Here is a 15,451-nt window from a genome sequence, read left to right on the forward strand (position 1 = left end):
TTTTTCATCAAGAAAAGGCTGATCCAAATATTCATGGACAGCATCCTCCTGATTACTTTTATTTCAGGCAGTTAATTTTTAATATTTTAGTTACATATATGTGACAAACTTTCAGAAAATTTTGCAGTTTTGACAAAGTTAAATAATACAGCTGCCAAGTCCAGTATGTATACAGCTTCCTGTGTTTGATGTGAGACAACACTAAACTGCTCCCACAGAGAATAGTAATATGAATGTATCCAAATTGAAAGACTACTTTTGGCTTTTTATTTGGCTGATTCTTAAATTTGTTTCATGTTTAGTAATTGTTAAAATAATGTTTAATAATGTGCTTCCTGATCTGAATATTTATGTTAAATCTGAAGAAAAGATACATGTGTATTCACATGAACAGAATGGGGGGACAAAAGTCCCCCCATTCTGTTCATTCCCTGCTCCATATTTTTAGCTTTAAAATCAGCTTTATGCATTTCAAAATGATCCTTCTTTATCTTACCCTGGCTCTCCGTGCTGATGGTTAGTTCAAACATCCTACTTTTGATTGGTGTCCCATAGCCAACAGAAGGTTTGAACATATAACTAAAGAGCAGATGTACCTCTGGTCCTCTTTGCTTTAATGACCATCTGTCCATAACTGATGTCTTCTGTTCTCACTGCAGAGTAGACTGCAGCTGGATCACTCCCTACACAATAGAATTAATTTAAATTACTGCAGGTACAACAAACACGACATATTAAAATTATTTTTATTATATTTTATATATTATTATTTATAGTTATATTAAAAAGAAAATACATGAGCACTTCTGGTACAGTTTTCTTGGATGTTTTATGACATACCTTGGGCATAATCTATTTTTCCCCTCCCGGTGTTATTATATTAATTAGTCTACTTAATGCATTGCAGCTGTATAGAATAGTGAAGGTAGAAAACTACAAAACTGCCAGAGTCTATTAATATAGACTGACACACTTCACCACAGAGCACAAAGCAAACTGTTGCTTTGCAACTTGAATGCTATTATTAACCAAACCAAAATGGACTGGGGTGAGAATTCTCATTAGCTTCAGAACACAAAAACAGGATGCTGCGGCTGTGGTTAAAAACCGCACGTTGGCTGTAGGCTGAAAGCATGCAGTTAGTCATCTTTGTTCTGTTTAATCTGTCTCCATGCTAACAGCTTGTATGTGAATAAAACCCAAAAAGCACAGACATGCGGGCCTCTTCTGAGCTGCTTTTGGCAATTGTTGCTCAATTGCGAAACTGCTGAATGATTTGTCACCCAAAAGTTGACAGAAAGTCATAAAGACATTATTCTATTTATTAATCATTACTAATAACAGATCAACAGTCTAGATCCACTACTATCATTCCCATGTGACTCATGACTGACCTAAAATAACAACAGGATACCTCAAAACAAGATCATTAGCTTTTTCACCATAATGTCGAGGATTCTGATGAATTTCCTAAAGTAACAACGCCTGCAAAATTTTGAATAGGCCAGGTAGCCTGGTGGTACTTACCAGATGTTACTAATTACTAAGATGGAGATCATTATAAAAATAAAAAAAAATTAATGTATTGTTAGAAATTTTAATGTTAGCATTTAGATTAAAACAAAGCATCAGTTCTTGGGTGCAGAAGTGAACCAGGAGACAAAGAAAACCAGATCTACCTCTCATCTTCGATTTATTTTTCTTGTCACTTATGATGATTTCTCCATAAGTGACATCTTCAGTTCTCACTGCTGAGTAGACTGTGGCTGGGTCACCCTCTGCACAATAAAACACATAGAGGACATCAGTGCAGATCATACAGAGTTTCTGATATTGATATTGATACTGCTCCTGCAGAAATATTTTTGAATCTTGTCAATTATTATTCATAGTGTTATATTAGTTTGAAATAAATTAACATGACTGCTTCTTTACAGATAAATACAGGGGCAGGATGAGGCCCCTTTTTCAGGTTCATGGCCCACTTTTTTTGTGATGCACGATATAGGTTATGATAGACTAAAATAAATTATGCTACCTACCATCATGCAGACACAATCTTGATACAATTGAAAAATTTTCACATCTATTCTTTGCATGTTATTTTATTGCTGTATTTATATTTACAGATACATAGTTTAAATAACTTCACTCTGTTAAAACTATTTCCCTCACTTATGGCCACTTCATGTTTATTGGCATCAGCAGCATAGAATGGGCTTATCTGCTGCTTCAATGCAACAAAAACATTCCATTAAAGAATTATTCAATATTACACAGATCATACTGGAACCTATAAATTGTGTTTATTTTCATCTTAAAACTTTAGGATTGCTGTGAATTATCATCCACTTATTGGGCTCTAGAAAATAAAATAGGCTAATGACCTTGGTCATATGAATTTGTTTTACAACAAAGGTTGCGCTGACCTGATCCAGTGCTACCCATTGCTGGAAAGTGTGTGCCTGCTTTGTTAGTGCTGTTTTGCTTCAATTATCATTGAAAGATAAAGGTGGCAAATTTAAGTGACCCAGTTTGTTTTGCGGTTTGCTCAAAGTACTTGGCAGCTTGGCACGGGGACTCAACCTTTTTTCTTACTCAAACCTTTTCTCCTGTTCCAAAAGGTTGATTCTGTTCATATGGACATCACATTTTTAGTGGGAGAAAAGCTACATCCAGAATAACAGAATGAACTTTTTGGGATTCTTTTTGGTTTCACTTTATTGTTCACTGTTTCCTTTTCTGTTTGTTGTTTTGGCATTGTAGAAGCTACTGCTTAATGGTGTAAGTTAATTATAAATATTTTGCAAGGTTGTAGAAATTATTTCTCGCATGCAGTTTTTGTTTGGAGACTCAACAGCCCCAATTCTGAAACCCTGCTCTGGGAAAAAAAAAGAGCAATGGGCCAAACCACCAGAAACATTTCAGATACATTTCTAATAAACGACTAACTATCATTATAAACTTCAGAATTTATGAATAGACACTGATAATCCACATGTTGGTCTTAAATAACTATGAAAGTAAAGGAAAAATGGCACATAGTACTGAAAGTTCTTTTTTTAATTAGTAATTTTATTAGATCAGAATATTTGATAAATTTTATTAACAATTTTGGATTCATGACAGTGTGCACAGTTTATGAATGAGTTATAGATATTCCTTTTTAGAAAAAACAAAAACAAAATAAAAACAAAAAGACGATGCCTACAAACCTTTTTTTCTGCAGAGCTGTTGGTTTGTGTTAACCACAAAGAGTAATTCCAGTCCAGAAAGAACACTCAGTAAGCACAGCGTGAGATTTTAAAGATGAGTACATTTGAAAAAAAAAATAGCTTCAATACAAACAATGGGAAATGAAAACTGTGTACCAATATTGGTTTAAAGTGTAAAAATATCTACTGTAATTTAAGGTTATATGTCTAGCATTACATCAATAAAATACATATTTTATCAAAAACAACACTTTTTTTCACACTTATAATAATCTCAACACAGAAATGGTTGTCCTTTTTTTAGTTTGTTTGTCCAAATTCAAATTTTTATTGTTCTTCACTCTATGTGAAAACCACATCTTAATCATTTGTAACTTTGTAGATCAGAGAATAAGCCCTCCTTGATAAAATTATGATTATAATGCACATGTGGACATTTTTACCATTTTAAGTTTCAATCTTAATTCTAAATAAACAAATGTATTCATCTTAGCATTTGAATAAACTGTGACATCCTTTTAAATTGTTGCATTTTATTTTCTGTTTTTATTTTTACTTCATTTTATCTATTCTTCATTAGTAAATAATAGTGTTCTCACTGCTGAATAGATTGCAGCTGTATCACTCTGCACAATATAAAAAACACGCAGAGGACACCGGTGCAGATAGTGCAAAGTTGTTGCCTTATCGGGCTACTTAACTGTTTTTAGTACTAATTAACAGGTGTCTATGTGATGCATCAGTGCAATCTTGGGTCCCCCAACACACACACACCGCCCCAGCCCAGTAACCCAGTAAAGGACAATATTACCTCTTTGTCTGGCTGGCTGTAGTTGGCGAGTTGATATTTTGATGTCGCTGTACACGATGTCATCTGTGATGTCTTCTCCATTTTCTTTTGAATCTGCTAAAATGAACCAATAATGTTTAAGAAAGTTGTTTCCCTCTAGACAATAAATAATAATGTAATTATAAGGAGTGTATACTTCACTTAAGTCTACAAAACAAACCTTGACATGTATAGTCTACAAGTCTGAGTCTCACCTTCAGGTTTCCTATGAAAAAGCCATCTCATCAGCAGAACCAGTATCACCAGAAGAACCAAAACACAGACTGATGCAGCAGTCAACACAGGGAGGATGAAAAACATGTGGTTATTATCAGGTGGAGGTGTGGATGTAGGTGGAGGTGTGGTGGTGTGTTCCCCTAAAATAAAGCAAACACAGTCATGAAGTTGTCGTTACATTGTGAATGTAGAAACCTGCAGAAACACAGACAGGTGAGTGTGTCACCTGTGACAGTGATCCAGCTGGATGGAGACTCTCCATGACCGCTGATGTCACACTTGTAGAGGCCTTCATCAGACCTGGAAACATGCTGGATGGTCATGTGACCTGTAGGTTCCTCTCTGATGAGGGAGCCATCTTTATAGAAAGCAGCTGTGATGTTGGAGGAGTTATTTGTTTTACAGAGCAGAGTGACGTCATCTCCCTCCATCACAGGGAGGACAGGACTCTGCAGGATCACTGATCCACCTCAACACAGAGACAAACTACAGCATTTCATCCATTTACACACAGCTTCATCAACACTAACTCCACACACTCAGCTTACCAGTGACTGTCAGGTTAACCATGTTACTGATGGGACCCTCTCTGGACTCACACCAGTAAACTCCACTATCCTGCATTAAGATATAGCTGATGTTACAGGAAGAACCAGCTGGTTTTCCCCACCCATCTGTTCCACACTGGGTCTTGGTTTCTTTGCTTGTGTTTCTCCTCAGAGTCCATCCAGCAGAGCTGTCGTCCTCCTCACAGCTCAGAGACACAAAGTCATCTTTAAAGAACTGAGAGCTGCTGGGACTCACAGTCAGACGAGCTGTGGGGGTTAAAATGACATTACCATTGTTAAAATGATAGTTGCTGCATTGGAACTATCTTTTTTTTTTAAAAATCCAATCTGCAAACATCAACCCAATCAGGTCATATCAGGGAGCGTTTGAGGGATTTAAACTGTGACAGAAGGAGGTTACTGACCTTGGTTTGTTGTGCAGCTCAGCAGTGAGATCAGAACTAAAGAGAAATAAGACTTTGAGGTGAACATGAAGAACAACTCAACCCACACAAACAGCTGAGAAATCCACAAACAAATCCGTCCCTTATACGTATTTCATATCGATCTTATTCTATTTATCTCAGCCTATTTTATGTTTCCTCATCAAATGACTGGAAAGCATATACCTGGTGAACGACTCCATATATTCACACAATTTAAACTGTCCATGGTTTAAAAGCAGTTGAAATGATCAACATGTGCACTGACTACACTATGAGGAAAGTCATGCATCCACTGTGCAGCTGTGTTCATATAATGAGTGAATGATTTGAGCTTTTCTCTGCCTGCTGTGTTTCCTCAACTCCTGAGCAAAGATAAAGAGTCAGTTCAGACCTGCAGTTGGTCCTCATAGTGTTTTCAACTTGAATTCAGCCCGATTTGTTTTTCATGTCATCAGTTATCAGGAGAGCAGACAGTCAAAGTACAAGAATTCAAACAAACACAGAGATTCTACTTACAGAGCAGACACAGCACAGATGTTTCCTTCATCGTCCTTCTCACTCATTTGAGCTGTAATTCATTTCTGTCACTGACACCAAGTAAAGCCCGCCCTCTTCCTCTGAACACCAGCTTTCTATTGGTTCAAAAGTAGCAGCGGGAGACTACCTTTTTGTCTTAGTATAAAATGATGAAACAATTTTAAAAATATAGGTATAAAAACACTCCAATGGTCTTTAGTCTTAAATACGCTGAATCTATAATGCCCACAGTTATCAGTCTGTTCACCAAAGAGACATTTGAAAAATCAAATGTACTCTGGTGTCAGTGAGCTGTAGTTGATGAACAAATCTATTTACATTTACTGGAGGTTCCACAGTTTGTTATATATTTATATATACATTTCTCGAATACCCTTCGAATCTCGACCAGGGTGTGCATCCAGTAAGGGTCTCCAGGCTAGGTGCCCCATGCTAACCAAGAGTATGTGAGAGAAATAAGGAGATGAAGCCATACCAGCTCAGACTTTACCCGAATTAACAAGATCAACTTCAGGTGTTGAGGAACCAGAAGACACTGATGAGAAGTGGGCTACTGGAACAATAAGGCACAAGTAAGCATGGGATGAGAACAGGGCGCTATTGGAATTCTACTACGCAAGTAATCCCAGTAGGAAGGGATTACATGAAGCGGATGTGGGACCCGTGGAATCTTTGATACCCAACATCAATGCTGACAGTGAAACAACTAGCAGCTCAGTGCTCCAACACAGGGAGCAACTGCTGCATTGAAGGCATTGAATTTGAGAGCAGCTGACCTGAGAGAAAGGAACATGCCTAAGCTGGAAACATGGACACTCCATGGATCTCAGAGCAGACCACAGCAACCTCCCAGAATAGCCTTCAGTAACCATCACAGTCACAGAAATTGAGGAAAGTGTCTCAAGATCCTGCGAAACTACAAGGTACAGAAGGAAAAAAATGGAGCTGTATAACCAGCCGGACATAGTAGTGGTGGACAAGCAGAGGAAGACAGCTGCAGTGATAGACGTACTGATACCGTCTATCACTGTATCATAGACAGCAACATCAGGAAGAAGGAACACAAGAAGTTGGAGAAGTACCAAGGGCTCAGAGAAGAAGATGTGGAGGGTGAAGGTAACAGTGGTAGTTGGAGCCCAAATACCCAAGGAAGGCGAGTGGCGCCAGCAGATTCCAAGAACAACATCAGAGATCCCTGTCCAGAAGAGTGCAGTCCTAGGAAGAGCTAAGATACTTCACAGGACCCTCAAGCTCCCAGGTTTCTGGTAGAGCAGCGGTCCCCAACCTTTTTTGCGCCACGGACCGGTTTATGCCCGACAATATTTTCACGGACCGGCCTTTAAGGTGTCGCGGATAAATACAACAAAACAAAACTAGTACCGGTACCGAAAAAAGAAAATTTATTCATAACACATGTGAAAAGACCCAGGAAAACCGAGTTAACGCTAAAAACGATAACAAAATAACGCTGAAAACCGATAAAATCCCTTAAAACCATACATTTCACACCTGAGCCTCAACTCTCGCGGCCTGGTACCAAATGACTCACGGACCGGTACCGGTCCGAGGCCCGGGGGTTGGGGACTGCTGATCAAGAGGATTAAAAAGGTCACCAAAAACATCAAGCAGTGGACAGCGGAAAGTATCCTCACCCTACAAGGATGTTTTGAAGCCACTGACTGGGACAGCCTTCTTTGTCCCTCTGATGACATTCACAAACAAGTCAACACAGTGACATCATACATCTCCTTTTCTGTTGACAACATTATCCCCTCAAAAACAGTCTTCATCTACCCCAACAACAAACCCTGGATCACCAAGGAGCTCAAGGAAATCCTTGATAAAAATAGAGGATTTTCTTCACCGGCTCTGCACTGGACAAAAAGGAGGTCAACAGGGAGGTCAAGAGGGCCATAAAAACTACTAAACTGGAGTATAAAAACACAGTTGAAAAAGAAATTCACCACAGGGGACCTCCGCTCAGCCTGGCAGGGCCTCAAAACCATGGCCTCTGAGAATATTGTGGTCACCACCCCCAGCACCATCCAGGTGGAGGGCAGCAACCCCTCCTCCCTCCCTAATGACCTCAACGCTTTCTACACTAGGTTTGAGACGTACAATGTTACCCAGCTTGAGGAGTCCAGATCCTCACTAAAACCTGGCAGCACTGCACTCACCTTCAGGATGGAGGACGTGGTAAGCGCCCTCAGGAGGACCAGGGCGAGTAGCTCACCTGACCATTTATTCATTTAAAAATAATAAGTATTATAAACTTTAATGATTTGATATTTTGTCTCCTTAAATTATATCAGTTGTGTAAAAAAAGTATAATAAATAAATGAGCTCCCTTAGTAACTGTGGTACAAGTAATTAGATGAAATAGAAGTCTGGTCAGATTAAAGTGGACAGGCTCTAATACTATTAATAAAGGAACAAAGTGATATCTTATAAATGCTTTCACACTTTGTTTACACACTGCAATACCATCTTAGACCACTAGGATACACAGTTATACACATTGTCAGGAAAATGTCCCCACCGATGCAAATTCACACACTGCATATCAGGCATATCAGCAGCCTGTTTTCTATTGAGTACAATGGTTGTGCTCCAAAAATTGGTCCCCATGGCGTGACTGCAATCTCAGGTCATGGACCCCAGGAGGATAGGAAAACAAACTCACACACACACACACACAACACACACACACTTATTTAAAAGACCTATACAAACTTGAAGTTGTTTTATGTCCACAGTGATCACTGTTATTTGTGTTTTGTTGATGTAGTACGGAGCCCCGCAACGGACATGGAAGAAAAAAAATATTAAGACGGACTTTTGCGAGATCTCGCAAAACAAACTCGGGATCTCGCAAAACTTTTGCGAGATCTCGCAAACGTTTTAGCCGCATTCTTCGGAGGCCGCCAGCTTGAAACCGACCGCGAGGTCGAGGCACGATGTGCCGGGAAAGCGGTGTTCCTCCCGGCTGTAGTAGGTCTCAACCTCCCGTTAGCTTCGAGATGGTGGGTGTCAGATCTCCGAAAACGTCGGAGCACTTTTGCAAATATGTGATGTCTTGGAAATCGAGCAGATATTTGACATTTACACAACTACATTCACACCTCAAAATATCTTAAAAGTTTATTTTGTGACGCAGAAAGAGTACAACAACTAAGTAGCTGCCGCCATGGTTGGAATTCAACTTTTGCGAGAGTTAGTTTTGCGAGATCTTGCAAAAGTTCATCATAATTTTTTTTTCTCCCATGTCCCTTGCAGGGCTCGTAATGTAGAGATCATGTTTAGTAAAAAAAGAAAATTCACTATTTTTTCTCGTGTGGTTGTTGGTTGTGGCTAACTGATACATTTCTCTCTCTTTAGTGCAGAAAATAAAGAATAAACGTTAAACCACAACCACAGACTAAGAACAGCATGACCACTCTTGAGTGTCTGCAAACTGTGCAGAAAGCCTCAGTGCATGATGTGTGTGTTTGAGACTGAAAAGATCTCATCTTTATGTACAAAGTAATCCAAGTAAACCAACCAAAGAAATGACTTTGATTTTTGTTAAATGGTTAAAGTAATTTTTTCTCGATTTTCATGATTTTGTATGATGAAAAACTCTTGAGAGTAAAAGGTCAACTTTAACAAGTTATTTTGGAGTTTGGATTGGAAGTGTTTGCTCAAATAGTCCAAGGAAAAATTCCCTTTTAACAGGAAGAAACCTCCAGCAGAAACAGGCTCAGGTAAGCCATCTGTCGTGACCGGTTGGGGTGAGAGAAGGAAGACAGGATAAATGAGATGTTGTGGAAGAGAGACAGAGATTAATAACAGGTATGATTCAGTGCAGAGAGCTCTATTAACACAAGCGTTCAATCATAAACTGAAAACTCATAAATATGTGTGATTGAGACTGAGCATTTTTCTGACTTGCATCTCCTGAACCAGCACAGAGTCCCTCCTGTTAAAGCTCTATGGCTGTGTCCCAATTCAGGGTCTGCACGCTTGAAGTACGCGCACTACGCGCACTACGTACGGTGCGTACTATAAGTATGAGAAGTGCGGAAGTGAGAGGCTTGTGAAATGGGACGGTCTAGCCTTCGCCATGCTGCTCAGGTTGCCTAGCAACCAGGATACTAACCGCGAGAAACATCACATACAGCTTTGTTTGACAGAAATGAAGGAGAAAAAAATGTTTTGTTGGTCATTCATTTTTGTCATGACATTACTTTGATTAGTTGAGTATCTGAGGCTGAGACCACAGGACTGTAAAACATGATTGTTGGGATTCATTTCTGTACCGAACAGTTATTTCAAGATTAGTTAGTAAATAACAATTATGTTGTTCATGAGACTAAAGTCATCTCACTGTGGTAATGTAAATATAATATGGCCAATATTATATATATATATATATCAGTAGAGGCTTTAAAACTAAGTTAACGCTGAAAGTACAAACATTACTACTGTCACACAACTTTGCTGACATGTGGCCAACAGTAATGTTTTAATGTTCTTTGTTATTAAACATTCGCACATAAATAAGTGACATAATATTCAGTACTTACTTCTGACAGTTCACTCTTCGGCCGCTCCCTTCTGCCGTATTTTGCGGCAAAATTATCCACACCCACCGCCGCGCTATGAATTGTGGGATATATGGGACCACGAAGCGTGCACCGGACCACGCTTGATATTTTGGGAAATCGACAGCGCATTTGGAGTACGCATTTGAAGTACACTTCGATTTGGGACAGCCGTCGTCGCATGGCGGTGACGTAATCGCACTTAAAATGCGTACTTCAAGCGTGCAGACCCTGAATTGGGACACAGCCAATGTAAAGCCAGAGCTGAATATGAGCCACATTTACATTTTGCTGCCATCTACTGGTAAAATTGGTAGCACAGCAGCTGCTTTATAAATGTCAACAGTTTAACCTCTTTAACATCACTACTGCTGTCAGTATAAAATGCAGTGATTAGCTGATCCTTTCTAGAATCCCTGTTCTTCCACTTATCCAATCACAGTCACTGAGGGGCTGGAGTCTACTCCCAGGGGCAGAGTAAACCCTGGACAGGTCACAAAATAAATACCCATAAGGAAGTCTAAAAAAATAGAACATTATTAGTTATTTCACAGGCCTATTGTATACATTTTACTGCAAATCCTTTTAATAATAAAATTGTATAAAGATTTGGTGATACTAAATTCTTGTCCCGTTTATTCTGAACTTTTTCTTAATGATTTTTTTGCTGGGAGTTTATATGAGTAGGCCTCGGTGGCTGCTGTGTGTTTTTAACAGTGTTGGTCAAGTTACTTGAAAAAAGTAACTAAAGTAACTAAAGTAATTAATTACTGATTATTTCCCAAAAAAGTAATCCTGTTACTTTACTGATTACTTATTCTGAAAAGTAATTAAATACTTAGTTACTTAGTTACTTTTTAAAAACACGATTTACAACCTGAATAGGTGATAGATCTTTCAGCCCAATTCTACTTTTTCTGCATAATCCATCATACAAAATGTAATCAAATGGAAAAGTCTCCTTTTAAAACTTGTTTTATTAGTTTTAATCTTTTAACTTTATTATATGCACCATTCTCTGACTGGAAGAAATTTGTTTAATATTTAAACCTATTTTCTGCACATTCCAGCACATAATATATATATATATATATATATATATATATATATATATTGTGTTTACACTCACTCTTTCAAATAGATGCAAGTAAAGCACAGCAGAAAATAAATCAATCAATCAAGTCAAGGACTAGCAGTCCTTTTGCTCTATTTTCACCTGTAAAGCAGGAGTAGGGTAGGCGGAGTTTTCTTCCCACGCACAATGGACACTAATGTTTTTGTCACTTTTTATGGAATCAAACTCAAAGTAAGGTCAGTACTTCCACGCTTTAAACGCTGCACGCTCATACTCTCTCCCGCACTCGATATATTATCCACTGTTGATCTGCACAAAGCTGTCGTGACGTCGCACTCGCTTACGTCACTGTCATGAGACATTCTCGCAAAAAAAATCACGGTTTTAGTAACGCAGTAACGCAGCGTTCCTACGGGAAAGTAACGGTAATCTAATTACCGTTTTTGCAATAGTAATCCCTTAGTTTACTGCCCATCTCTGGTTTTTAATCACTAAAGAAATGAAATCCCAGAATTTTACTCACTAAAAATGAACCTCAGGGAAACTGCAAACTCCACACAGAAAGGCCCCGGCCAAATAGTGCTTACCACTGCTCCACTAGGCTGGCCTATGAATATAATTACATTCTTTATTATTATTACGTTGTACCTTAACCTCTGATGTACCTTAGCACCAAACAGGTTAAAAGCAGCGTCAGGCTGTAAGCAGGTGAGTCTCATGGCCAAGGCCATGAATACTTGTGTAAATGTTACATTTGTGTCTTTTATTCTCCCCTTGAAGGTAGATGGATAATCAGTTAGCACCCTAGCATCCACAGTTAAAGATGTCATGTTTGGATTTTGTGTGATGTAGATTCCGATAATTTCAGCCAATTCTGCTTCAATCATAAGGGTAAAGATAATAAAATAGGCCATTTTAGTATGCAGTGGACATAGGCCATAGGTCAAGGGTCAGACATCAACAAAATGTAATAACATCGTAAAACAGCATGTTTTAGTTTAACTATTGCCCTTCAGAGGGAGTTGTGCTCTGAGTGTTCTTGTTAATAATATTTCATGTGTAGTTCAAATGCTTGGTGGACTTTGACCCTTTTCACATTTACTAACCAAACCCAAATAAAACCGTCAAACTATTTTAGTTTTTACTAAATCACATGACATAGCTCTGGAGAAATCATCAATTTCCAGCAGATCAGCCAACTTGTCTTACCAGTAGTACATTTATCGTTAGAGGTTGTTTTGAATCAGCCTGAGTGACAGAGAGCCCTGTTACACCTGAAACTTGGGCTCTTTGTATTTGAGCAACTCCCACTAACGCAGCCACTAATTCCAGTTCTGGTAAAGGTTGTAGGTCTTCAAAAATACACTAAGCAAGCTGAAGTTTCCACCCCAAACATTTGGTTACGAGTCAGATTTGTTCCCTCTTCAAACCGCATTCTAGTTCCAATGGAAACAAAACATCTCATCAACATCTCAGTCTTTTTATATAATCAAGGACCAAGCAGCCAAGAAAATGCAGGCACAGGTGTAATCGTAAAAAAAAAGAGTTTTATTATACCCCAAAAAGCTATTTTCAAAACAGAGCCTTCAGTTTTCAGGCCCCTCTTCTGTGGAACCAGCTTCCAGTTTGGATTCGGGAGACAGACACTATCTCTACTTTTAAGATTAGGTTTAAAACTTTCCTTTTTCCTAAAGCACCCAGCAGATGGCCGCACCTCCCTGAGTCTTGTTCTGCTGAAGGTTTCTTCCTATTACAGTTTTTCTCCATTGGTTTGGCTCATTTCTTGAAACAGAAATTACATTCTCAAAATAACATGGACAAACCTCCAAACCTCTTGGCAAATGTTCACAACAGAATGGCATTTCTCATTCATTTTATCAAATGGCAAATGCCTTAGTACATGTCTCAATTGTCTCAGTGCATCTTTGCAAATGATTAAGTACAAGTAGCCTACAGTTATACAGTTAGCCCACATTTAGCACATTTTCCAAATGAATAGATCTTGTAGATCTAAACTGATTAGTTGATTCTCAGTCTAATGATCATTCTCTCCAAAACATGTCAGCATGATTTCATTGTATAAATACTCACATGCACAACCGTCTGTTCAATCGTCAAAATTGGTCAAGAACATACCATGAATACCAAATATGAATTTCTTTGAATATTTGATAAACTGATGACAGTCATTGACAGTCAGGTGAAACTAGACTAACAAAGGGGGAGCGTCACACACAGGTGTTTTCCATGATTGTGTGCTGCCAAACACAGATATATAGAGCTTGACCAGAGCCAGTCCGATCTCTGAACATGGATAGACAAGGCCAAGCAAACGGACAAGGGGAAGTTCTTCCTCAAGGAAGAGGAGGAAGAAGAAGAAGAAGAAGAAGAAGAAGAGGAGGACTGAGAATGCGTGGTGGAGGAATAGGGGGAAGAGGAGGCCGAGGAGCACGAAGACACTGTGCTGTCCCGAATGAAATTCGGGCCACAATTATAGACCATGTCATAAACCATGGCCTCACAATGGCAGAGGCAGGTCGTCGAGTGCAGCCTAATGTGCCTCGCTCTACAGTCTCCTCCATTATCCAAACCTTTCGCAGGGAAAACAGGTATGTACTCCATGTAATCTATGATGGAATTATATGTTGTATAGGACAGGGCACTGTGCGTGAGGCAAAAAATGTATAACTTACTGTAGAGATTGTGTGTGCACCTGCCTACAGTAGTAGGTCTATACTAGCAGGTGGAGAGGACTAGTGGAATGTTTTGATACTAAATATGACAAGAAGTATATTGAACAAATTACTGTAAACTATGGAATTACATAATTCATACAGTTTAGAGAAGTATTCCAGTCACTGTGCAGCGGGAGAATGAGTACAGCAACCACTGAATAAGTCCTTGTTTTTTGATTTTGTGTTCATACAATTTACTACTGTAATGTACATTTTCTTTTTACATATGTATGAAACTTTCTTTGCGTGTGAATAAAAAATGGTTATCATTTCCTTGGTAGTGTGAGTGCAATCTGTGATGTCAAACCTTGGAGGCTACTCTTTTCTGTGGTATATTGTTGGTCCTCTGCCATAGTGACAAAACATCTAAACATTTTGTATGGCAGTACTCACACAATGCCAAAGGGACGATGCGTTTTGGGGGCACTGACTGTTCAGATTAGAAAGAAATGTAGTTTTGACACATGAGTGAACTGTTTTAGGGGAGATATGAGCTTTTGCAGGTGGACCATGTTGTTGTGATCAACCATCCAGGTTTATTTTGACAAAAGCACCAAGAATGATGAGAATGTCCGATCTGTGTCGAGAAATGAGCCAAAGCTATTGAGAAGGATCTTTGGCATTTTGGAGACACTGACTGTTTAAATGAGAAAGGGATTTAGATTGAAGCCTGAGTGAACAGTTTTGGAAGAGATGAGCTTTTGCAGGTGAGCTATAGTGTTGTGGTAAACTGTAAGAGTGTTTTGCCAAATGATCTTAGAGTTTTGAGAATGTAATTTCTGTTTAAAGAAATGAGCCAAACCAATGGAGAAAAACTGTAAATGAGAAAGGGATTTAGATTGAAGCCTGAGTGAACAGTTTTGGAAGAGATATGAGCTTTTGCAGGTGAGCTATAGTGTTGTGCTAAACTGTAAGAGTGTTTTGCCAAATGATCTTAGAGTTTTGAGAATGTAATTTCTGTTTCAAGAAATGAGCCAAACCAATGGAGAAAAACTGTAAAAGGGAGCTTTCCCTTCCCACTGTCTAATTCATATGGGGTCATATGATTGTTTTTTCTTTATTATTTTAAGGTCTACCTTTGAATGTAAAGTGCCTTGAGGCGACTGATGTTGCGATTTGGTGATGTATAAATAAAATTGAATTGAATTGAATGATCAATTTCATACATCAGTGGTGAAAACCACAAAGACAATAGCTAAACATAATACAAGAACCCCCCCCCCCCCCCCCCCCCCCCCCCCATTGG

At 38.8% G+C, this 15,451-nt stretch overlaps 1 protein-coding gene across 4 annotated transcripts in view; it reads right to left on the minus strand.

The window, feature by feature from the left end:
- LOC146521565 (uncharacterized) overlaps positions 1-5,899 on the minus strand; it is a 56,047-nt gene extending 50,148 nt beyond the window's left edge. Inside the window, exons 1-8 of one of the 4 annotated variants that reach the window (XM_085155082.1) lie at positions 5,792-5,898; positions 5,255-5,290; positions 4,830-5,096; positions 4,508-4,750; positions 4,260-4,421; positions 4,027-4,119; positions 1,680-1,778; positions 597-683 (exon numbers count right to left, since the gene is read on the minus strand). In XM_085155082.1, the coding sequence (XP_085011208.1) occupies positions 597-683; positions 1,680-1,778; positions 4,027-4,119; positions 4,260-4,421; positions 4,508-4,750; positions 4,830-5,096; positions 5,255-5,290; positions 5,792-5,822 (1,018 nt within the window). In that variant the 5' untranslated portion in view covers positions 5,823-5,898. Of the gene's footprint in view, positions 1-596; positions 684-1,496; positions 1,779-4,026; positions 4,123-4,259; positions 4,422-4,507; positions 4,751-4,829; positions 5,097-5,254; positions 5,291-5,791 lie in introns of those variants that run through there. The other 3 variants (XM_085155081.1, XM_085155078.1, XM_085155080.1) reach the window with 3 other exon arrangements.
- Positions 5,900-15,451: the final 9,552 nt, after the last annotated feature.

Source organism: Neolamprologus multifasciatus, chromosome 3 (assembly GCF_963576455.1).
Source record: "Neolamprologus multifasciatus chromosome 3, fNeoMul1.2, whole genome shotgun sequence".
Taxonomy (NCBI): Eukaryota; Metazoa; Chordata; class Actinopteri; order Cichliformes; family Cichlidae; genus Neolamprologus; species Neolamprologus multifasciatus.